Source organism: Schistocerca serialis, chromosome 6, assembly GCF_023864345.2.
Source record: "Schistocerca serialis cubense isolate TAMUIC-IGC-003099 chromosome 6, iqSchSeri2.2, whole genome shotgun sequence".
Lineage (NCBI taxonomy): Eukaryota > Metazoa > Arthropoda > Insecta > Orthoptera > Acrididae > Schistocerca > Schistocerca serialis.
In genome coordinates this window covers 634,273,117-634,298,979 of record NC_064643.1, presented here as the reverse complement: position 1 = coordinate 634,298,979, position 25,863 = coordinate 634,273,117, and the positions used below count along the sequence as shown (strand labels likewise).

The following is a 25,863-nucleotide window of genomic DNA, read 5'->3' as shown; positions in this document are numbered from 1 at the left end:
TACTTTTGCTCTTCGCATAATAGATAGTCTTAGAAACAAACTAATCAACCTCTTGACTTACTCTGCATATTTCCACTCAACAACGTCTTATAGAATAATCTTCTGCAGTAACTCGTCACTTGGAAAGGAAATGTTGATTGCATAAAAGCGAACAGTTAGAATAATATGTGATGTACATCAATGGTCATTATGTAGGTACCTCTTCAAGGGATTTGGCATTTTAACTGCACCGTCTCAGTACATATATTCGTTAAAGAAATTCGTCACAAATAATATTTTCGTACTTACAGCACCAGAGGAAAAAAGACCTTTATTACCAGTTATTAAAGTTGTCAGTCGCTCAGAAAGGAGTTAACAACAAAAATTTTTGATCATTTGCTCAATGACATAAAATGTATTACAAGTAGCAAAGCAGATTTTAAATCTAACCTAAAAACATTTCTCATATACAACTGCCTGCGTTACATGGAGGAATATTGTTTGGAAATGGGCAGCATGGAAAAAGTTCTTATTAAGTGTAGTTGCATGAGTGAGTCAGTAGTAATAAAAAATACGTTCATTAATATTAACACTCTCCTGTAAACTGACTCGTTTCACAACATTTCGATAAAAAAATTTGTTCAGGTTGTCTGTAGAGCGTGTAACTAACAGCATCTTTGATGCTACTGCGAAGGATCATGTTTGTGTCCCGTCTTCAGATGCATGTTACATGTTGAAGGGGTGGAGTAATGGGTGGGCTTGGGCCCCTAACATTTCGTTTCTCTGTGGTGTCGGTGGATGAAGTTTCTGAGAAAAGTTCCTACCCATAAATAGCATATCAATGAACCCACAGCAACCCCTCAAAATTTGTTGGTATCCTTTTGTTATGGCGTGTGTTTCACGCGTGAAAGGCATAGACTACGATGAAAAGATGAACAATTTTAGTGTTTCGCGTTTGACGCAAGTGTTGTGTTCAGCACTGCATAGCCAATACTGGAAAGGGCAGGAACTGATAGGCGCATATGCTGCGGCTGTTCTTCTATCTGTGACAGTTGACGTAATGGCTCTAGTCGAACTAGACGAGTTAACAGCAGCCTTGGAAAGAAATCCGAGAAAATTGTTGCGCCGTTTAGCACTTCAGATGTTGCGTCAGTAGCATCTGCGGCCGGTGCTTGGATTGTGGCAAGTGGTGTAACGGATTTCGTCGAACTAGATGAGCGAACAGCTGCCTTAGAAGGAAGTTCAACATAATAATTCTGCCATATAACACTTCAGGTTGCTGTGGTAACGGCATCTGCTCACCGACCTGCGCACAAACTCAATCTGAAGCTTGATGAAGTAACGGCAGTGCATTAGCTGACCCGTTCAGATGCCGTTGCTCATCAGTATTGTCAGAGCGCACAGCCGGCGATGTGTTCTTGATAATTGCTATTATCAAAAACATATTGAAACGCCACACGGAGCCCTTTCGTCGCAAGCGAAACGTCCTGTGAATGCAAAAGTATTCACGGAAATCGTAATAATAAAAGAGAAAAAGAAAGATGACTAAAATATTTCGTTGACTGTCGTTATTCCATTTCTTATGTCCGAAATTAAAAGTAGTGTAGAAACGAATACAAACAAGACTCGAATTTAAGTGACTGGAACGAAATTTTGAAGAGCCACCCACGAGTATGTTATGTTAGATAGGAAGAGAAAAACGTGTCCAAAATAATTTTCACGGCGTCCAATTCCTAGTTAACTGAAAACAGAAGATGGCACGAACATGTGCATGGCTGCCTCGACACAGATCATCAGCATTACCCATGAAGTGTGTGCCGAAAAAGGGAGGAATATGGGAAGGAAGAATTGGGAACCGGAACATTTCTTGTCACAGTCTAACTATTATGAAAATTTGTGATTCGAGAAGAGAACATATGACTAATGGATATTCTACATGTTAGGAAATGTGTAGCTTTAGTCATTTCGCTGTTGTAAATTGCTTTGGAAATTTTGGTTCCTTACCCAACTTTCTGCTCGCTATATTTCTGGCTAGGCTCTGAATTTACGAAGGATAGCTGCATTTTAAACATTGGAATACGTTCGCAGCTTGTGACAATTCGCAAACTTGGGTTGCTGTTCTATGGCAGCATTGAAGTCTCCAATATTGCTTCTGCAGTGGCGGCGCTAATCTTTTGCGAGGTTTTCGTAAATGGCAAAGATACATTAAATATGAAAAAAGAATGGTTTTTCCGTTATGTTCTGGCACTTGGGAAAACAGTCTCTTATTTGTTTACATTAATGTCTTTCGTGTTGGAGCCTCGACACTATACGAAGATTTCCTCATACATGGGAATTTCTTGTACGAACAGTTCAGGAGTTAGAAACAGATATATGTTAATTCACGAAGAGTGGGATCTCTGTTTGGTCGCCTAATTATAAAATCATATTTTTCAATATTTCTAACATAAATTTCATAGTAAGATTTAATGTTGAAGTTACAGCGGTAGTATGGTATACACAGAGCTCTGAACTTGTTTATTTTTTGTGATATTGACGATGAGGTCTAACCAACCGCACTTTCAAGCCTGATACTTTCAGGATTTCTCAGTTGGGTTGTCTAATAGGCCGAGTATACGGTGTTGTAAGTTGGTCATAATAGATTCAATCTGTTTGTCGGACTGAAACATAAAAATATGTTTGAATTTAGCTAGTGGAGTACCGGAAATCGTATCTTGAGCCTTTCGCTCATAACTGAACTATTTTACATTATTTATTGTTGATTATTGTAGTTATTTCATTCTTTTGCACTTCATGTGTTAAAATATTTTGTGTGTTTTCCCTCCGCTAAGGGAGATAACGATTTTGGCCCAATAACTATTTCAAACGTTGGGAAAGTGAAATAACATAAGGTTAATAAAAACTGTTACAATTCCTGCGTAAGTCGTAACATTTTTGATTATGCACAACACGTTTTGATGGTTACTCCATCATGCTCATGCTTTCACAAAATTTTTGTTAGTTATAAAGTCAAATGATTGGAAAACCCCGTCTCTGGAGTTGTTCGGCCGCCTGGTGGAAGTCTTTATATTCCTCAACAATTCGATAACTTGCGAGTCTTTGCGATGAATATGAGCTGAATGATCAGTGCAACACTTGCTCCCAGTATGCGAGCGAAGGAAATTTCTAATCCGGCCGAGAATCGAACCGAGACCCGCGCTCTACAGGCAGCGACGCTAACCACTTTCTTTTTTTTTCCTTAGTGTTGTTCGTCAATGTTCTCTTTTCATTTGGTCTGCGTGGACGTCACATGACACTCCTCCAAGATCATCTGTGAATACTTTAGACTTTAGTCAGTTCTCCGTTTTTTTTTTTTTTTTTTTTTTTTTTTTTTTTTTTTTTTTTTTTTTTTTTTTTTTAAAGTGGGGCAGCGCGCCCTCTAACCAGACACGCTGTGCTAGCAGGCACCACTCGAAGTGGCTAGAAGCTTATGTTGCGTGTAGCATGTGTAAGGGCTACAGGAAATTCTCTGCATTCTGATACAGCAAATCGCTTACGTTTTCCGCTGTCACTAAACTGATAAAATCATGCCGTTGCGTTACAACAAAGTCCATGCCGTAACGTTCATGAACAATGAAAACTGTACGCTACTTTCCGTATCAGAATGCGGAACATACTCTGTGCTTCTCACACATGCTAGATGCAACATAATATCCTCGCCACCTCACATGCTACTGCAGGGAATTGTCAAAGCCTAAAACTAGCAACAATGGTGTAAAAAGGTATTACGTCGAAAGCTGATATTTTGAGACCGTGGTTGTGCACAAAATACAACTTGATTCTCAAAGAGGAAAACAGCAACCAGCCACTGTTAATAATACTATTTATTTACACAGATAGCGGCGTTATCAGTTTCGAGCCGACACGTTCATCTTCAGTCGACTGTTCAAGATTATAACAAATGTAACCTAAAAGTGTAAATAAATAGTGGCTGGTTGCGTGTTTCCTCCTTGCGATGGTGTAAAAGATTCCTCCACCACAGGATGACAGCATAACACTGTCGAGCTGGGTAATGAATAAATGAAACTCTTGGGTCGTAATAGTTTCATCGAGTTTAACAACCACACTTCTCACGACACATAGCGTAGCAAATAATTATTAGACTATGGGCTTTTGCTGCCTGATTATCCGACATCCATGTGAAATTTTGCACTGAGAATACATAAAAGAAAGTCTATTATTTTCGCTCTTGAGCTGCTGAGCATTTACAGCACTCCATACAAACGTTGCCACCAATAACCCCTAACCCCATGGTAAACTTCCACAGCAGCTTATCAGTAAATACCGTTACCTTAGTGATAACTGAAGAAAGAGCTTCGTGCTTGCTTCCTGCAGTATCAAGTACATTTTCAAGGTCCTTGTTTCAATTTATTTCACAGCTGTTTTGTTTTCAAAATCATATCTTGTACTGGCGTTGTCGTTTCTCCAGTCTTCTGTATGCTACTAGAAGGAAAATCATTCTCTAAATCTTCTGCTGAATACATGGTTGGCTAGGAAGGCTTAAATGGCTCAGTTGTAAAACGTAGTAGAGCCTGACATCGCCTATTGGGGACACACCCTTGTAATTAGTATTCAGGTAAAACAGCCACAGGCAGCGCATAATTCACTAGTAGCAGTTTCGCTCGTCAGACGCGAACACCATCAGATGTGGATCTGAACCGTCGTCCTTCGGAATGCTAGTCCAGTATGCTAACCACTGCTCCGCCTCACTCGTTGTGGAAGTTTCGGTATTTAACAACGACATCAGATACAGTTAATCACTAACACTCGGCTTACAACACAGTAGCTTACAATCATTGCTCTGGTGACAACACATTAGCAGGTTAAAAGTACCGTTCGGTATCGAAGTCAGATATGTATGTTCACTTTTCAGTGCACGCGGTACCGATCGGTCGTTTTAACACGCTAATGTATAGGCACAAGGGCGAAGAATCAAAGTTACCATGTTGTAAGTTGACTGTTAGTGATTAACCTCATCTGATGATGCTCTTGGCTGATGCCCGAAACCGGATTCAATGGATCACATTGTGTGCGACGTATGGGTGCTTTATCTGAATATCAGTTTATAAACCAACCAGGGAAATAAAATTGTTTTTATTCAGTAATTGGGTTTGTTTCTTCCTAGTATTGCTTCCTCCTTCTCTTGCGCGCCGGGTGGTTACAAGATCAACCCACTGTCCGGCTGAGACCCATATAGCGAGAACACTGAATACTCGCATGACTTCCTCTGACCTGACCTGGCCTGATTTCGTACCACCTCTCACCGATAAAAGCATTGTGCAAAAGAATGGAATGACCAATGCGACTGGACTGACTATTTGATGTCTTCTAAGAAAATTCCGATGACGTTTCAGTCGCTCGAAGATATAAATGTAAGGTATGTCATTCAGTGTCATTAACACCGTTTTGACTAATGTGAAACTGGATCCATACGCAACATATGAAAAAGGCTGTAATGCAGTACTGTATTGTAAGTGAATAGCTCGCTTCAAAGAAGCATACAGCCAATATAAAATGTCTTTGTCACTCATATTGTTCACTTGAGGCGTTCCGGATCTATTTCCATCATCTGGTAACGAAGTGCACAAAGGGTCAGCAGACGAGCGTGACCAGATGTATGTGTAACGTAAACTACAGCTAGAACGCTCGTATCCTGTGACCCTTTTTGCACATTGTTACCTGATGATGGAAATACACCCGAAATGCGTGAAATGAGCAATTTCAGTAATAAAACCATTTTTCACAGGCTGTATAGCGACCTATTCAGCTTCAGTACAATACTACATTACAATATCACCGTGGTCGCTGCCTCATTTCGTGTTACAACTATATATGGAAAAGACTTAGAGTGAACTGTAGGAAATTTGCGAGGGGAAAAAAGAGGTCCTGGAAGTAACTGATCGTGGAAGTGGGAAACATTAGGCTATGAGATTATAGATGTAAGTCCACTGAAAATGTCAAAATCATGAAAGATCTGGAAGCTAGACCATGACGCACTCCCGTAAGTGACTGCAGTAATACTTTTCTAACCAAGGTAAAGACAAAAGAAAAAGCCATGTAGGTATGGAGATGGCACGTCCATTAGCGTAAATCGTGAAGCGAGTGAAAGTAACTAGAAGAATAACTCATTCACGGACGGAGGCTGGGAATATTTTTACTGGACAAAGACGCAGATCTGGCAACGGTAAAGGTCCGTTGTTTCGCTGACACGATTGCACATTTAATAGATTTTCTGCGTCCGTATGCATGAATCCTTTTAAATGAAAGAAAGGGAAATGTGCCAAAGTTAGAACGTGACGAGACAGAGTCGCGACTTCTCCGAACGAATCCTGTTATCTCGCAGGCTACACAGCTTGGTCGTTATCAGGCTGGAGAATGCTCACGCGCGCCAGTGGAGAGCAATGTAAACACGGAGCAGTTGTGTTGGCACCACTCCTAGAAACAGGCGCGGCGCGTGGGCAGTTCTCGCACACTGACAGTAATCGGGTGTGTGAGGCTTAACTACAAGACGAGTCACGGAGTGATACTGCGAGTCCTGTGCAAGAGAAATGCAACAAAATGATTCTGAGAATGGCGCAGCAGGAGAAATCTACTTCTACTGCTGCATTTACATCTGTACTCCGCAAGCCATCTTGTGGTGTGTGGCAGAGGGTACTTTACATACCTCTGTCATTTGTGTCCCCCCCCCCCCCCTCCCCTTACCTGGTGCGCGAAATGAGTGACTGTTGTTACGAATCTTTCTATACTACTTTTACTTTTGGGGTCTTTTGGAAGATACACACAGAAGGAGGCAGTGTATTGACTAAGTCTTTTCGAAAAGTAAGCTCACACAGTTTTAACAGTAAACCACGTCTTGACACACGACATAACGTCTGCCACTTTAGTTGGACGGGGCATCACGCTTCCGCGCTTATTAAACGGGCCTGCACTGAAAATGCTATTCTTGTTTGTATCTTCTTTATTTCCTCTATCAATCCTACCTGGAGTTGGTCCTAGATTGGCGAGCAGTATTCCAGTATCGGTCGAAAGATGGCCTTGTAAGTTATCTCCTCCGTGGGCGGATTACACTTCCTGAAGGTTATTCCAATGTATCTCATACTGACATCTAGTTTTCCTGCGATTTGTTTTATGTGGTCATTCCACTTTAACTCTCTCCTTACACGAAGTACTAGATATTTATTGTATGTCTCTTGTTTCAGAATTTGTTTGGAGACATGTAGTCATACGACAACGGAGCACTGCACCTATTTTTTCATATTTATACGTAACATTTGTGTATGTTGAGTGGTCAGCTGCCGATCCGCACACCAAGTATCGATCCTCTGTACATGTTACTGTATTTTGGTACTATTTTTGCCATTGTGACTGTTATATATGCATTAATACGCACTGTGAATAAAGAGCTTTTCATCTTGTCCATTTTTCTGTTCCACAAGAAAGCACGAATTTTAGTTTTAACTTTCTAATGAACACGAGGTCCTTAGAGCAGCGAACGCAACAAAACCGTCAGAGGACATGAAAATTCGCTTATCCATTTAGGTAAGGCATAGAGGAACTGAGCTCTTCTTGGCTGAATGGAGAGTTGCACTCCGCCCCCTCCGAATGCCGAAGTCGCAACCTCTGATCCGCCTGGCACATACTCCGACTCGGAGTGTTTTAGTTGTTAGTGATTACAGAGCGTCGGATTTATGATCTATGTTCTACACGTATTCTTGTTTTAGATCTTATTGGGATCAAAGTCTGACTACTCAAGATACAGTTTTCTCCAATTTTGTAGGATAGACAACTAAAGACTTATTTCAAACAGACCAGAAATAAAGAATGCTACAGAATATAAGTGTCCTTGCTCTCATGCCTGTTATGATGCTATCTATTTGACCACACAGTTTCTTAGTGCATAAATCGGTACCTATCTGAACTCTCAATTTACTATAGTGTTTCGCTTTCCCAGTCCCCTTCTGGATTGCCCTTTTCAGGTGGTCCGATACGAAAAGTTCTTTCACAGTACAGTCGTATCTTAAGGCGGACTGACGGCGACAGAAATCTGTAATAATCTTAGAGATGTCATAATTAATTTTCAGTTTGGCATATTAATTCACCGCAAGGTGATACTTGATGTATTTCCACGACGATTTAGCGAAGTCTTCCGCGCCAGTTGTGAACTTTACCAAAACATTTCCGCGAATGCGACCGCGGCCGCGCTTGTTGTACAGACCAACTCAGGGTATCTAAAGGATTTAACCTTTTGTATCATTTTGGACTTCCAGGGAACTCTGTTTTGTTAATCGCAATCATCAACAGCACATTAGCTGCCTTGTGGCTCGGGGAAGAAGGTTTGTGACGGTGCACTTCATTCGGCCTGAATGATTTTATGGCGGCCATGAAGATTAATTGGTGTCGCGGTATCATGTGTTTCACCTTGTTCAGCGTTCCAATCCTTCTTTTGCCTATTATCTCTAAAAAACAGACCTAAAGGTTTCGAAGATCGTGACAAAATGGTTACGGTATCGTATTTTAGTAGAAGGGAATTTGGCCCCATCTTTCAAGAAATGATCAGCTGCTCCCATATCCACCACATCAGACCTCTGAGAATGCGTGCCGTGAACCTTTTGCAACGTTGATTGACGAGTCACGGTTCTAGAATGTTGGCAGTGACTTCGGGGAAAGAGTGGATAAACAACTGGTAGGCAGTCTCGAGGAAGTGTTGGATGCAGGAGCCATCTGTGGTGCAGAAACTGTCCTAATGTCATGTTAGCTGTAAGTGGATGGTGGTGGCATGTTGCGACAAGAAGAATCTGAAATTTGCCTATTTCTTCTCTGTTTATTATCTTGGCTGAATGTCACCACGTGGAAGTATTTTACTGCTTGTTAACAACCTCTCTTTGATTTTGCTGTCCTCCCTCACGCCAGCTTCTTTGCCTGTTGCTTTAGTGATTAGGATGAAAGAACTAAATCACGGCCCAATAAACAATAACCTACTGTCGCGCAACGGTATAATAACTGATTAACAAACAGGTGTTGGAAAGTGACTTGGGGGGAAAATATAACTTTCTGATAAGTTGCACATAATTTAGTTCCGAAGTGATTCATCACTGAAAGAATTCTTCCGCTCTTTCTAATTATTTAAGTTGTAACGTGAGAAAAGTCACGGAAGAGCTAGGGATCTTTTTGCATAAATTTTGAGATGCTTCCTTAATTTAAAATGAAAATATGAGGGTTGGAACTTTCATAGTGGCAACTATTTATTTACAGCTCGTACAAAATAGATAACTGTTTCAAGTTTTACTGACCTTCAAAGTAGACACGAGCATTGTGCATAACCCCTTGCCAGAGATGTGGAAGTTATAGGATACTCCTAGCAGTGCCAGTTGTGTTGACAGTTCGAGCGGCGCGGTCTATTGCACGACGAATTTGTAGCAGTTCTGAAGCGAATACCTTGGGTAACAGAAGAAATATTGAATTTAATTGATGAAAGGAGAAAATATAAAAATGCAGTAAATGAACCCAGTTCTAAGCAAAGAAGGGAAAGCAGAAAGGTGGAAGGAGTATGTAGAGGGTCTATACAAGGGCGATGTACTTGAGGACAATATTATGGAAATGGAAGAGGATGTAGAAGAAGATGAAATGGGAGATACGATACTGCGTGAAGAGTTTGACAGAGCACTGAAAGACCTACGTCGAAACAAGGCCTGGGAGTAGACAACATTCCATTAGAACTACTGACGGCCTTGGGAGAACCAGTCCTGACAAAACTCTACCATCTGGTGAGCAAGATGTATGAGACAGAGGACTTCAAGAAGAATATAATGATTCCAATCCCAAAGAAAGCAGGTGTTGACAGATGTGAAAATTACCGAACTATCAGTTTAATAAGTCACAGCTGCAAAATACTAAGACGAATTCTTTACAGACGAATGGAAAAACTAGTAGAAGCCGACCTCGGGGAAGATCAGTTTAGATTCCGTAGAAATGTTGGAACACGTGAGGCAATACTGACCTTACGACTTATCTTAGAAGAAAGATTAAGGAAAGGCAAACCTACGTTTCTAGCAGTTGTAGACTTAGAGAAAGCTTTTGACAACGTTGATTGGAATACTCTTTCAAATTCTAAAGGTGGCAGGGGTAAAATACGGGGAGCGAAAGGCTATTTACAATTTGTACAGAAACCAGATGGCAGTTATAAGAGTCGAGGGGCATGAAAGGGAAGTAGTTGTTGGGAAGGGAGTGAGACAGGATTGTAGCCTGTCCCCGATGTTATTCAATCTGTGTATTGAGCAAGCAGTAAAGGAAACAAAAGAAAAATTCGGAGTAGGTATTAAAATCCATGGAGAAGAAATAAAAACTTTGAGGTTCGCCGATGACATTGTAATTCTATGAGAGACAGCAAAGGACTTGGAAGAGCAGTTGCACGGAATGTACAGTGTCTTGAAAGGAGGATATAAGATGAACATCAGGAAAAGCAAAACGAGAATAATGGAATGTAGTCGAATTAAGTCGGGTGATGCTGAAGGAATTAGATTAAGAAATGAGACACTTAAAGTAGTAAAGGAGTTGTGCTATTTGGGGAGCAAAATAACTGATGATGGTCGAAGTATAGAAGATATAAAATGTAGAGTGGCAATGGCAAGGAAAACTTTTCTGAAGAAGAGAAATTTGTTAACATGGAGTATAGAGTTAAGTGTCAGGAAGCCGTTTCTGAAAGTATTTGTATGGAGTGTAGCCATGTTTGGAAGTGAAACATGGACGATAAATAGTTTGGACAAGAAGAGAATAGAAGCTTTCGAAACGTGGTGCTACAGAAGAATGCTGAAGATAAGATGGGTAGATCACATAACTAATGAGGAGGTATTGAATAGAATTGGGGAGAAGAGGAGTTTGTGGCACAACTTGATTAGAAGAAGGGATCGGTTGGTAGGACATGTTCTGAGGCATCAAGGGATCACAAATTTAGCATTGGAGGGCAGCGTGTAGGGCAAAAATCGTAGAGGGAGACCAAGAGCTGAATACACTAAGCAGATTCAGAAGGATGTAGGTTGCAGTAAGTACTGTGAGATGAAGTAGCTTGCACAGGATAGGGTAGCATGGAGAGCTGCATCAAAGCAGTCTCAGGACTGAAGACCACAACAACAACAACAACAACATACCCCAGTTGTCCAACCCGGGCAAGGGGACCCAGAGTTCAACGTGGAATCCGAACCACGTGTTGTTTGTGGCGATTCGTCACATCGTTGAGAGGTGAAGGCTAGGTTAAAACGAAGCGTGAAAAATCCGTGGTCCGACCGGTATTGGATCCCGCAGAATCTGGGTTTCCAGGCACGCGCTTTACCGCTAAACCAGTAGGCCGCTTAGACAGTTTATCCAAAGATTTTGACGAATCGGTTTGCGAGTCTTGTAATATGAGACATATATGGCTGTATCTTTGGCTGCATTGACTTCGGGGTGTAAATGATTTAAACCGTCAATGGATCGTAGACCTTAATATTCGACATAAAGTTCATCTTGATATCTCTAATCGTTCCTGAGAAAAAGAGGTCTTAACATCCACACAGGCAGACAGACATACGGACAACAAAGCGAGCGTTTAAGGGTTCCGTTTTTACCGGTTGAGGTACGGAACCCAAAGATTACTGTGAAACGCAATAACAACACAGAACACATCCGTGTCATAACTGAGCCAAAGTGAACACAATTGAATACGATAACCCCCAAAACTAACACATTCTGATATCTCTCTTCCAAGAACAGACAGAAATGCTGTGAAGGGCACATCCGCTAACTTACCAAGTTCCCCAAGAAGCGATTTGTAAACTTCACCCTGCTAGCGAAAAGCGTCCTCTGTTCTTAAGAGTGGGGGAGAGATTGGTTGGGTAACGGAAGTCTCTTACTGCGTTGCAGACAGCTGGGACTGGAGCGGCCGGAGGCGGGTGCGGGGGCGGAGTCGGTGCCGGAGTCGGAGGCGTGCTCCCTGCTGGGGGGCGGCGCGGCGGAGCGGCTGTGCCGGCTGCACGCGGACCACGTGGCCGCCGCCCGGCGGGCCGCCCGGGCCGCGCTCCAGGAGTGCCAGTGGCAGTTCCGGCAGCGCCGCTGGAACTGCTCCACCGCCCAGGGCTCCAGGACCGTCTTCGGGCCCGTCTCCAGGATCCGTGAGTACCCGCCAGCGTCCGCGTCTCTGGCACTGCAGCCCTCGGTGGGCCCTTCGTGCTCCTTCATCTACAGGGGATCGACAAAAATGTGGAAGCACCACAAGAAACGTATGCTTCGACGTAAATCTAGATGCTGTTGTGTACATAGTTCCTCGTAGTCAGCGCGTACACAACTTTCCCACTAGAGCGCGCCCCGCTAAGCACAACAGCAGAGGCGCAGCGCTCGTCCGTCTCCGCACTACGAGATGGCGCTGCCATAGAGACGGACCAAATTCCTCTTCCGCCGATCCGCGTATTAATATGTAACGCAGCCAATGAGATGGCTCGCGGATCACACTCGCGCAGTGATACATGAACGTGCTAGGTATTATAACGAGTGTACAGACCTCCGATTAGTCAGTCTGCATTTGTCTGCACCAGTCTGTATTTGTATGCACCAGTCTGTAACAGTCTGCATTCGTCTGCACCAGCCTATAGTCAAGTTTTAGTCTGCGCCTAATAAGATTACCATATTCCTGTAAATAGCCATGAAGATAAATGTATAGACACTTTTGTCAAGTATCAGAGATATATGTGAGAATAACATTACCAAAGGAACTTCAGATTGTCAATTGTAAATAGCATCCAGAACCAAGTTAAGTAATTTTTATGCTTGTTATTATTTTAATAAATGTGTGTGAAAATTAATCAAGTTCTGTTTAAAGTTGGTCACCGTCAATCTGCTACTCTAAGCGTGAAAGTGGCATTTTTATCTTCTCACCTAACGGCAGAAGGTAAACACGCCACGATAAGACCACGAGACATATTGCTGACACTCGCCTACTTCGTTAGAGCGACAAGTCAAATAATCTGATGGTGTGTGTACTGAAGATCTTACAGTATGCACACCACACTAACCGAGCCTGCAGATTGCGCTGTTCTATTTTACTACGAACGCCACCTATGCGAAATCCCCAGTATATTGCAAATGCCTTTCGTGGTCAGAAATGGAAAAAAAAAATGGTCGTGTGGCATTGTGGACTGGGGGCCCCATCCGGGGAAGTTCGGCCGCTGGGTTTCAAGTCTTATTTTACGTGATGCCACACTGGGCGACTTGGGGACGGTGGTGAGGAAATGATGATCAGAACGACACAACACATAGTCCACAACCAGTTTCCGGCCCGGACTTGAACACGGGCCCGCTGCATTGTAGGCAAACACATTACCACTCAGCTAAGCCGGCTGACTGGTGGTTAGAATTGTGCGCTGTGTGCTTGTGAATGCATTTTACCGGAGGTACCTGAATTACAACGCCCACAAATCGTTGGTGCTCGTGCAATGAGAACTTCCGTAACCAAAGTGGACGAAGTGTTTGGTGTCCCAAGAGTTTCAAGAGGTAGCGCATCGAAAATTTATTCACATACAGGGAAAGCGGAAAAGCCTCATCCTCTATGTCACAATGCCAAAGGAAGTGTGTCCTCAGTGATTGTGACAGACGGCCATAGAAGAGGACTGTAGCGCAAAAGTGACTGCGGAACAGAATGCTGGACAGACGAACTCTGTCAGCACCGAAACAACGCGAATGGAGCTCCATTACCTGGGAACTGCAGGCCGGGTTGTAATTCCAAAACTACTCATTAGTGATGCAAATGCCAGTAATAGGAAAACATGGCGTAGAAGCAATAAAACTTGGACTGCGGACAATGGAAGAAAGATATTTGGTCGGATGAGTTTTGCTTCACACTGTTTCCAATTTCTGACCGAATTTGTGAACCAAGACTGAAACATGGCGGGAGTTCGTTGATGATTTGGGCAGTCAGATCGTGGTGCTTCATGGCCGCCGTGGTTATTCTGCAAGCTCGCATTACTGCCAAGGGTTATGTGATCATTTTGGTTGATCAGGTCCGCCCCGCGGTACAATGTTTGTTGCCCAACAGTAATGTTGAGTTGCAAGAGGACGGGATCCCTGTTCAAACAGCTTCCTCCGTCCAGGACTGGTTTTATGACCACGGGGACGAATTTCGCATGTTCCATGGCTACCACCGTCATCAGATCTCAATATTATTCAGTTTTTGTGGTCTGCTTTTAAGACAAACGTCTGTCATCGCTATCCACATCCATCATCGTTAGCCGGCCGGTGTGTCCGAGCGGTTCTAGGCGCTTCAGTCTGGAGCCGCGCGACCGCTATGGTCGTAGGTTCGAATCCTGCCTCGGGCATGGATGTGTGTGATTTCCTTAGGTTAGTTAGGTTTAAGTAGTTCTGAGTTCTAGGGGACTGACGACCTCAGATGTTAAGGCCCATAGTGCTCGGAGCCATTTGAACCATTTCAACCATCATCGTTACGTGAGCTTGCCACTGTTTTGTGAGGACAATGGTGCAAAATTCGCTTGGAAACCATACAGGACCGATATTTATCCGTTCCGAGATGATTAGAGTCTATTTTGAATGTAAACTGGTTTCCTACATCGTATTACGCATTATAATGTATTTTATTTTTGAAGTTCCCATGTTTTTGTCCACCTCCTGAGCCTCCATACATAACCAATTGAAAGGCATGTGCTAAAGTCTGATCAGGGAAGATCCAGAAAATAAAGTTGCTAGTTGCCAACTGCAAGGTGGAATGAGTATAATATCTTTGAGTAGAAGGATCTTTGATGGTTAAGAGAGCCGGGCACACCCAGTAAAAAACTCAGTAGTCGCAGTTAGGTGCCCAGAGGAAGCAGACGTGTGGTGACAGCTTTAAGGTAGGATTCGGGCTACGCAGTTTTCAGGTTGTACACTGAGCAAACTTTAGCACGATAATGGGAGAAGCTATATAATGATTTCAAAAATTGTTTTTGTTAGATAATGTTCAGAGTCAGGATTTGTAAGTCCAAGGTTTGACGAAGTAAGCGTTTTGTAAAATTTTTTGTAAGAGTGATCCGTGCTACAAAAATGTTGGAAATGGTATTGTTTGTATATGACTTAAATTTTTAACAATATATATATATATATATATATATATATATATATATATATATTGAGATCAACATTGTGTTTAAATCTAACAGCCTGAATCATAATCCACATCCTTTGCTTGTATTGAATATGAAAATGAGTAGTAAAGTAAAGTTACGCAGTAGATGAAAGAACGCAAAGAAAATGAGGCCTCTATGCAACATATATGTGCAGTTCATGGATTGAAATCGATTTTGGTATAACTAAAGTTATCAGAGCAAAGTTATTTCAAACAACTAATTTTATGCCAGTGCACAACTGGTATTACTCAAGTTAAGATATAATATCATTAAGTAAACATCAGGGCCAAAAGTTAATTTTTCAGTATCATCTTAATGCCATTGCACAAACGACATTATTCTCTTAAACTTGACTGCTGAGTCAAATACATGTTTCATTACTGGCAAAATGGAGGAGGGCACGAAACAAGTTCGCAGACGCATTCAGGTGCAGATCTGTTGAATAATCATTTTGGAACAATTTTATCTATGATAGTTTCACGTTCTGTACGTATGGCCGTTTCCCAAAATTGCTGTGTCGCCCTTTAGTTTTGATATAGGGAAACGCTGCACGAACAGGCACGAAAAGGGTGAGTCGTCAGTTTGGACTATCAACCGCATCAGCGTGCTCTGTCGTACCTCCACGTGCAGCACTCGCGTTCGCCCTCATGACGATGCTGTAACTGAAAAAAAAAATCGCAACGAGCTCACTGCTGGTGGGGATGAGGAACTATTCCGTCTGTGGTGCCGGTATGGGATCCTGCTTGTGAGGGAAATAGCAGTGGAACTATCGAAGATACGCCAGGAACTTCGTCCACACGACGGGAGAAGATTTTGAATACGTTGTACAAATCATCAGCCCAAAAATCGAAAATCTGGATAGGTAGCTGAAAAAAAAAAGCAGTAACTGTTCGAGAAAAGCTGTCTGTGACGCTGTAGTTTTTTTTGTAAGAAGTGATTGATGCACAAGTTTATAGTATCTGATTAAAATTTCCTGGCTGACTGCCTAACGCGCAACAAGGAACGACGTTTACACCACACGAAATAAGAGAAGCGAAACAAAGTTTTTCGGGCCCTATAATCCACACGTGTCTGGCTTACCGTGAAATAGCTTTGCGCAAAATGTTTCTTGGTAGAGACCACGTTGACACAACGCCAGACTTTGTCTCGTGTAAGTGTTGTGCGAGGCTGTTTCGTGTGGTGCAAGCGAAGCTTAAGATCCTGAATAAAATGTTCTCGGGAACATGTTATCGCCGCGAGACTCTGCATTCGAAGCTTAAGATCCTGTTATCGGTGGTTTACTAATAATCGATATTAGCAGCTCATTCTCGATATGTGCGATATCGCTGATATACGAGCGCTCTGGACGTTAGAGGTTCATACCAATGTTCTGTGCGCTTTAAGTCGATGGCGAGCAGCCGAGTGCGACGGTATGGCTGCGGCCCAGGAGAACAAATAAAAGCTTAATTTCGAGAAATAGAAAATAATTGCGAAGAATCGTGAGTTAATATCAGTTGAAGACAGAGGAGTGATACGTTATTTTTTTATTTTTTCCCTTTATTGCCATTTCATTCCTCTCGTCACAATACGAGCGAGGGGTCGGCTGTCAGCGGATACAAGTCACCTCTCTTCAGCCATGTAAGAGTAATAATTTCAAAACATTGTATAAATTTATACGCGGTGGTTGACAAAATTAATGATTGACACAATAAAAAGACAGATTGTCAGTTGCATAATTTAAAATACAAAAGGCAGATTTGTTGAATAAGTAAAATTGTGATACGGATGAAATGTCAAATGAATGTTTCACAAAATGTAAAAGAGACGCGGACATTTGCATAAGTTAAAAAGTAAAATGCCGGTGTGTTTATTGATTAAAATTGAGACATAGACGAGTGAAGTGAGGAATCTACATCTGCATCTACATACATACTCCGCAATCCACCATACGGTGAGTGGCGGAGGGTACCTCGTACCACAACTAGCATCTTCTCTCCCTGTTCTACTCCGAAACAGAACGAGGGAAAAGTGACTGCCTATATGCCTCTGTACGAGCCCTAATCTCTCTTATCTTATCTTTGTGGTCTTTCTGCGAAACGTAAGTTGGCGGTAGTAAAATTGTACTGCAGTCAGCCTCAAATGCTGGTTCTCTAAATTTCCTCAGTAGCGATTCACGAAAAGAACGCCTCCTTTCCTCTAGAGACTCCCACCCGAGTTCCTGAAGCATTTCCGTGACACTCGCGTGATGATCAAACCTACCAGTAACAAATCTAGCTGCCCGCCTCTGAATTGCTTCTATGTCCTCCCCCAATCCGACCTGATAGGGATCCCAAACGCAAGAGCAGTACTCAAGAATAGGTCGTATTAGTGTTTTATAAACGGTCTCCTTCACAGATGAACCACATCTTCCCAAAATTCTACCAACGAACCGAAGACGACTATCCGCCTTCCCCACAACTGCCATTACATGCTTGTCCCACTTCATATCGCTCTGCAATGTTACGCCCAAATATTTAATCGACGTGACTGTGTCAAGCGCTACACTACTAATGGAGTATTCAGACGTTACAGGATTCTTTTTCCAATCATCTGCATTAATTAGGAGTGGGTGTAGACTGCCAAGGAGAGTGGCATCATGGGAACGTAGCAGTTGGGGTAGTGCGTAAGAGGGTGTTTGTGTGGGCGGACGTTTGCAGAAGGAATGTGAGAGAGTGAAGAGGGGTGCCGTTGCGGACCAAGCCTTATACTGTGTTTACACTAGCAAGTCGCTTGCAGAAGTTATTGCTGCAAGTTTTTTCTAGCCACTTGCAGCTGTGTAGCTGATACTGTTTACATATACTTACAGTACCACTACCGGTGTCAGCCGAAGTGTAAAATGACAAGTAGGCGGGTGAGATATGCTGCAGCCCTCGTAATTGTAATGCAAAACGCGAAAAATAAAAAGAGAATATTTGGGTTAGAGAGTAGATAATGAGAAGATCGCAAAATTTTGCCTATAATAACCTTTTGCAAGAACTTGGTATCGAGAGCATGGATACATTTGAAAACTTTTGTAGAATGTCCTCAAATGATCTGGAGTATTTGTTGATGTTAATAGTGCTCGTCATATCAAAACGAGACACAAACATCCGTACTGCTATTTCAGCAAAGACACGTTTGCTAGTCATTCTATGATTTATAGCTACCGGTGAGCTACGAATAAAGTAGGCATTTCATTTATTTATGTGAAACATACAACCAAAAAAAGTTTGAATTTTGAAATCTTTTCTTTGTAGGAGACTCATACAAGTCCCTAATGTACTTGTTTCATATTCCCGTCAGCACGATTTCTCTGATCGTACTCGATGTATGTAGAGCTATTTTTAACGTCTTGAAAAGCGAAAATTATTTGAAGGTATGTGGAAACATAACAATGAAATTAAATTTTTATTGAAATAAACTGCATTTTATAGAATGATATGCTTATAAAAATGTTTTTTTTTCTAATGCTCATTACATGGAAAGTGGCAAGCTAATTAAATAGAACATGTAATAATTACACATCTTTTTTTCTAGACTCCTGAAACAACAATCGAGTGGATCAGGTGGCAAAGTGGTTGTGTCTTCAAGTTATGCTACTTTCTCTGTACTTCTTTCACAGATGTGTCGAATATCGACGAGATTTCATTTAATGCACTCATCTTCTTCACTCTATTCTTAAAGTCCCGGCTATGCACGTTCCATATTTCGGGGTAGCTCTCCACGGCTTCAATAAAAAATTCTGTATACTGCTTCATCCATTCACGTTTCTCCTCCATTTCTGAAATCTGTTTGCATATACGTAAGATGGTTGCATAAAATTAAGTCATCACATTAACTAAATGCTGAATATGAGTGTTATGCAGACGACATAATTACTATAACTTGCGCTTCCTCCTTGCAGGAAATAGAAATAAATCCTAAAAGCTGCAAGTTACTTGCAGATATTTCTTGCGTGTTGTTCACACCGGAAGCGGAAACGTGCAGCAAGTCACTTCCGCAATAAATTGCTATGGTCGCAAGTCGACCTGGCGATATGTTTACACTTGTAAAATTCGCGGCAAGTTCCTCCGCGCAAGTAAATTGCTGCAATAACTTGCTAGTGTAAACCGAGCATTAGGATGTGGGTGCAGATTAAGGAAAGTGATACATATTTGGCAGCCGCTTATAACAGTACGGGGAAAACTAATTTATAGGAGATCGTGATTTAAATCTAGGCTGTTGGCAGAAGCACTCTGTCTTCAGGCCACGAGTGGCCTACCGGGACCATCCGACCGCCGTGTCATCCTCATGGAGGATGCGGATAGGAGGGGCGTGGGGTCAGCACACCGCTCTCCCGGTCGTTATGATGGTATTCTTGACCGAAGCCGCTACTATTCGGTCGAGTAGGCTGAGTGCACCCCGAAAAATGGCAACAGCGCGTGGCGGCTGGATGGTCACCCATCCAAGTGCCTGCCACGCCCAATAGCGCTTAACTTCGGTGATCTCACGGGAACCGGTGTATCCACTGCGGCAAGGCCGTTGCCCTGTTGGTAGACGACCTAAATAAATTATTGTGAAGTAACGAAGCATTCAGTATTTTCCCAGCGCGTTCTTAATGAAAGTGGCTAACATCTAAGTTCGACGACGATGTCCAACAATCACTCACAGATGGCAGGCGGCAACAGTAGCAGTGGAGGCTGTATAATGAGTGTGTGTGTGTGGGGGGGGGGGGGGGGCGGCGGACAAAAGCCAAGTCGTTGTCGTAATGTGGAAATGGAGCGATTTAACTCACGTACAGAACAGCATGATCATTAGCTTTCGGAAAAAAGTGGAAGCATTTCAGAAACAGCCAAGTTTGTGAACTACTCGTGTGTCGCTGTGGGACTGTGCATGGGAAAGTGGCGACAACGAAAGCTGGGGCCTGCCCCATGCTCTCCCCTCCTGTACCATCCTCTCTGCCCTTTCCCTCGGCAGATCCCGCCTGGCAGTTTTATTCTTCGTCATGTGTGCTCCAAGTGGGTTTTAAGTGTGTTGTTCCGGAGTGTTTTTACTACTGTGGCCGACTTTTAACGTGTGCATGTCCATTCGGTGTCTTCTCTGAGTTTTGAAGACTCGCCAACTGTGTTTTTTAACTTTCTGGTGACTTTTAACTGTCCTCCATGAACGTCTCCGTGTTAGTCTATTTTTTATCTCCATTTTTCTGTTTTAAGTTCCCCTTTCTCGCCTTATGTATGTAACATTTTATTCTTATCTTACGTTGTTATGTCACTCCGCTGAAGAGCGACGGATTGTGCAACTGACAGCCCTCCTCTGCCCATATGGAGCAGGGGAATGAAATCACAATAAAGGAAAAAAAAAAGCTGGCGCCGAGCCAACTGTGGTGCACCACAAATCATAGATCCCAGGGGTGAGCGTCGGCTTCGGGGATGACTGTTGAGTGACTGACCGCCCAAATGGACCAAGCAGCTACCAACAGCGTTTCCTCAAAGATCGCTCAGCGGACATGGCGACATATGGACCTCGGCAGCAGGCGCCTTGTTCATGCTTACTGCTGTTCATCATCGACGAAGGGGAAAATCTGCACAGCAATACCGCATCTGGACGTTCACTGAGTGGCGACAGGTGGTCTTTTCTGATGAATCACGTTTTAGTCTCAGTCGGACTGAAAACAAACACCCTTTAACAATCGTCAAAAGGGTCCAGGTTGGAAGAAAGAACGTTATGGTCTGAGCAATGTTTTCGTGGCATTCCCTGTATAATATCGTCATTATGGAAGGTACAATGGATCAACACAAATATTTATCTACCCTTGGGGACCATTTCCACCCCTACATGCAGTTTGTAACTCCTCAGCGCGATGGCAACTACCAGCAGGACAGTGCAACGTGTCACACAGCTCTCATCGTACACGCGTGGTCCGTCGGGCTGTTCGCGCAACGGATCCTGAGCCGAGAAATCTAGCACAGCTGACCACGGTACTGGAGTCGTATACCTGTCGATACCTTCAGCGATTCCCCTCCTGCAAGTCTGGCAGCAGACCGCGCTGTAGAACGTGGCTATTCAGGCTTTCGGCAGGTGTTCGCAAGAATGGGTCTGGACGCTGTATAATTGCTCTAAGTGAATTAAACTGTATTCAGACTGAGTGACTTTTATTGTTAATGAACGGTCGTTAAATATAGTTCCATACAATTAAAAGATGCAGAGCACAGTATGGTTGTAGGCTGCAGACTTAAAAAAAAAGGAAGAAAAGAGGTATGGCCCTCAACTACGCACCCTCAGACTCAGAGTTGAAATATTAAAGGTTTTGGCTGGTTTCGTTGTCTAGGGTTCAAAAAATGGCTCTAAGCACTATGAGGCTTACATATGAGCTCATAAGCGCCCTAGACTAACCTAAGGACATCAAACACATCCATGCGTGAGGCAGGATTCGAATCTGCGACCGTAGTAGCAGTGCGGTTCCGGACTGAAGCGCCTAGAACCGCTCGGTCACAGCGTCTGGCCGTTGTCTAGGGTTGGGATACTTAGTTGCCGCATTACAAGCCAAACACCGCTGAGTCTACAGTATACAATATGAATATACACATGAATCGAATTGTCGAAGGTTCATATCGCTCGGCAATTGCGAATTTTGAATGTAACATAGAAAGTTATAAATGAAAGATTCCAATTAAATAAAATCTGCAGATACTGTTTTTAACGACTTTAAATGGTGAGTGCGATAGCAGAAGTACCTTTAAGAATGCCCGTTTATTACTGCAAAACACTTATTGGTGTCGATGGACCTACAATTAAGTAAAATATAAGTTGAATAACAGGGAAACAATAGATTCCTACTCCACGTAATTAGTCATAAACAACAACATGGCTTGCGAGATATTCACTTCCAAACGCATATTACGCCTTCACTGCAGAAGCCACGGAAATCTCACAAGTCGGCACTGCGAAATATTTCTATCTTCCGCGGCCACGCGCAAACTGCTCCACTCTCCAAGTATTTCCCAGAACCGTCCATCGCGCCTCCCCGTCCAGCACTCCCCATGTCCTGTGCGACCCGACATTCCTCCCCCACTTCCTTAGAATCTCACCATTGACTTCGGTAGTCGCCTACCGTAATATAACGAGCGCTGTGATTCGCTAGAGCGCGCCATGTCTCCAAGTCAACGCACACTCACAAACATATTGAAACACATACAAAATACTGGATTTACATTTAAATAACTTGAAATTAAATAAATATTCCTACGGCTGGACCATAAACGCGCTCTAACACACATTATTAAATATATAAACAAATTTAAATAAACGTATATCAAAGGAATAGACAAAAAGCAGGCCAGAAGCCTAATGTCTCTGTGCTTTCTAAAACACAGTAAATATTTGACCAATTTCTTCATGAATAGTATATATCTGATATAAACAAAGACACAGACGAATAAATATATTTATAAGCATGCTGCAACCGTTTTTTCGTGTAACTGTAGAGTACTTACGGCCTGACGCGATCAATAGCAATCGGCCGCTTTGACCTCCAATAACCCATGTACTATTCTAGTTACATGCCTGTAATTCATACCAATTTAGGTTTACACTAATAGCTTTCTAAAGACATGTCGATCGACAAAATCGGGTGAACCGCTTAGATTTGGGAAATTCGTTGCTGGGTGTTACTTGTATAATTTACAGTCAGATACTAAACTTTAACTAATAAAGATATTGGAAATCTGATTGCACCATCAGAATCGTCGTGCAAATAATGGTAATGTACATGTTTCTTCTTAAGGTATCATGATTCCTCTGGCTATTATTAATTTCTACATGAACTGTGAAATGTGTGCCACAATGGTTTCACGAAGTCCGCCATCTTTAGCACTCGCGGCATACAAATCTCCTTCATCGACACAAGCACAGTCCTCGTCACAGCGTTAACATGGATGCGGTAGCGTTCTCGCTTCCCACGCCCGGGTTCCCGGGTTCGATTCCCGGCGGGATCAGGGATTTTCTCTGCCTCGTGATGGCTGGGTGTTGTGTGATGTCCTTAGGTTAGTTAGGTTTAAGCAGTTCTAAGTTCTAGGGGACTGATGACTATAGATGTTAAGTCCCATAGTGCTCCGAGCCCGTCGACATGGAATTCCCAGCCACACGGTCGGCCTGGACCACAAGCTGGGGCTGCCCCTCTTGCTCCGGCTAACGCTCGATACCAGGTGCTTACTGACGAGCCCCGGCTTGCCGAGCGGCCCGTGCGGCCACGCCAGTTCCGAACTTAGAATATTTTAAGGCCGCCACAACTCGCCCGTTACCTCACAAGGCAAACGATTTTACAGGACGGCCTCCTCTGTATCTGAGTCTGAAAAACCCCTCTACTCGCTCGGCTACCGATGCTTGAGTATATTTATCAATGGAACTTTTGTATAAAAATATATGAGAGACTATGTGGCGCGGTGAGAGGGAGCTGGAGTACAAAAAAATCTGCATTTTATTATTCTTTCAGCATCTTGTCCTTCCACCGATTTCTGTGATTTCTTAAATTTACGGGGCTGTAATCCATTGTGCTCTTCTGCAACGCTTTGTTCCCCTTATATGCTCGTAAATGTTTCTCACTATATTTTGTTCAAATATTTCTCCTCTTACACTACAGCTACGCCATCTACGACAATAACTTTATAACGCTGCAGCATGTTTGCAAAACACACAGATATCTGCCCAACATTAATGGTTCCACGATCCATTTTACGTTACTGCGAAATCTGATGAAGGACACTTGGCACTCTAGTTCTAAAAGCAACTAAGAATACACCAGTTCCAACTCATTGTGGTAGCTGGATTTCTTACCTGTTTTTAACAAAATATCCCTGGCTGTAGTCTTTCCAGACTCAAGAAGTGAAAGATTCGTAGCCTATTTCTTGAAACCCATGAACGAAGAGACTTTGGCCAATATTTTGTCTTTATAAGTACGTAGCAGAAATAGTGAAACGCATGGATGACTGTGTCACTTCACGCTCAACAACTTATCTGTCTGAAGAAGGCTGTATTACATATCTATAGCATATCTATGCACAGATTCTGTAGACATTTTGTCATTTGTAATTATTATATTTTCAGAAAGATTCAAAAATGGGGCTTCGTCAGAAGTTCTTAGAAATGAATGCACTTTCACTTCCCATAAAATATTCCAAGTAACTGGTCTCTCACAGTTCCTAGCAATAAAGTCCTGTTCATAACAGTATGTTCGAAATATATTTGAGATTAATCTTGCACAGGTAGACTGTATCTCCAAACCTCGGGGTTTGTAAGCGATTTTTGCTATTTTGTGTTACTCAGCTATTGGGACTGCCGTAGACAACGGGGCTTAGTTTGATGGTGTTTCTTGCCTTCCGGAAACCATTCTACGCAGTTCGGCGCTGCCTTTAGTGAACCTGATACGAACTAACAGACCGTCTGATCGGATTTGTGATTGGATTCAGTTCCTTACAGATAGAAATCAACTCGTCATTCTTAACAGCCGAAATCAGCGCTAGCGAAAGTAATTTCGGAGCTGTACCAAGGCCCCTATTGTTTACAACACACACAAAATGTGTCTAGCAGATAAGGCAACGAGCACCATGACGATGTTCGTGAAGATGTTGTCTGTCGGAAAACTGCAGCGCCAGAAGACTGTGGTGAAATACAGCAGTATCTGTAGAGGACCGAAGACTGCTACAGGGTCTGTCAGCTGGCACTGAACGTGAATGAATGTAACATGGTGCACACGCAAATGGGCGACGAGATCGACTGCTGTTCTACTACGGCACTGTTAAGATTAATAGGGAGCGGCATAAGGAAATGTCATTGATCAAAGAAAATAGCGGCTTACAATGCATTTAACTAGGTTTATTTATTGTCAGTCTGGAAAATTTACTAGGTTGAGTTAATAGAAGAGACAGAAATTTGAAACACTGGCCAATTGAGAGAAGGACTCACGCACTGATGATTTTGTACAAACTTAATCACGTATACAGACAGTTCATCCATCCTGGGAATCGAGAATCTGGACTTTTTATCTGTTAACGATATCGATGCTGGCAAGATATCGGTCCCGGGAATCCCAAGACAGTATCTAAAGTACAGAGGAGTACAGTTTATGTACGTGAAGAGGGAACATTTAATCAAATACTTTTGTGTACATACTAAAACATGACTACAACTTACATTTTATATTTGCATGCAGTAATATTTTTCTGTTATGCATTTGACGGATGATGAATGCAATGTAAGTTCTGATGGGAGATAGATATCTTTGTGTGATATGACTATAGCCAGATATGGAAGTCAAACATGGACGATAAACAGAAGAGCGGCAGAAGCTTTTGAGATGTGGTGCGGCAGAAGAATTTTGAAGGTTAGATGGTAGATCACGTAACTAACGAGGACGTACTAAATAGAACTGGAGAGAAGAGAAATTTGTGGTACAACCTGGCCAGAAGTATTGATCGTTGGTAGGACACATTCTGAGGCATCAAGGAATAACCAATTTAATACTAGAGGGAAGCGTGGTGCATAAAAATCGCGGAGGGAGACGAAGAGATGAATACAGTAGCAGATTCAGAGAAATCCTTTTCCTGCCATTGCCACACTACGTTCATATCCTCCCTACTTCGTCCATCATCAGTTACTTTGCTTCCCAAATAGCAACACTCATCTACTACTTTAAGTGTCTCACTGACTAATCTAAATCCCTCAGCATCACCTG

At 42.6% G+C, this 25,863-nt stretch overlaps 1 protein-coding gene and 1 pseudogene across 1 annotated transcript in view; one reads left to right on the top strand and one right to left on the bottom strand.

Moving 5' to 3' along the window:
• LOC126484521 (protein Wnt-5b-like) overlaps positions 1-25,863 on the top strand; it is a 606,999-nt gene that overhangs the window by 304,644 nt on the left and 276,492 nt on the right. The window contains exon 2 of the mRNA XM_050108069.1: positions 11,914-12,161. Within this exon, the coding sequence (XP_049964026.1) occupies positions 11,914-12,161 (248 nt within the window). The remainder of the gene's footprint in view (positions 1-11,913; positions 12,162-25,863) is intronic.
• On the bottom strand, positions 19,565-19,681 carry LOC126485729 (5S ribosomal RNA; annotated as a pseudogene).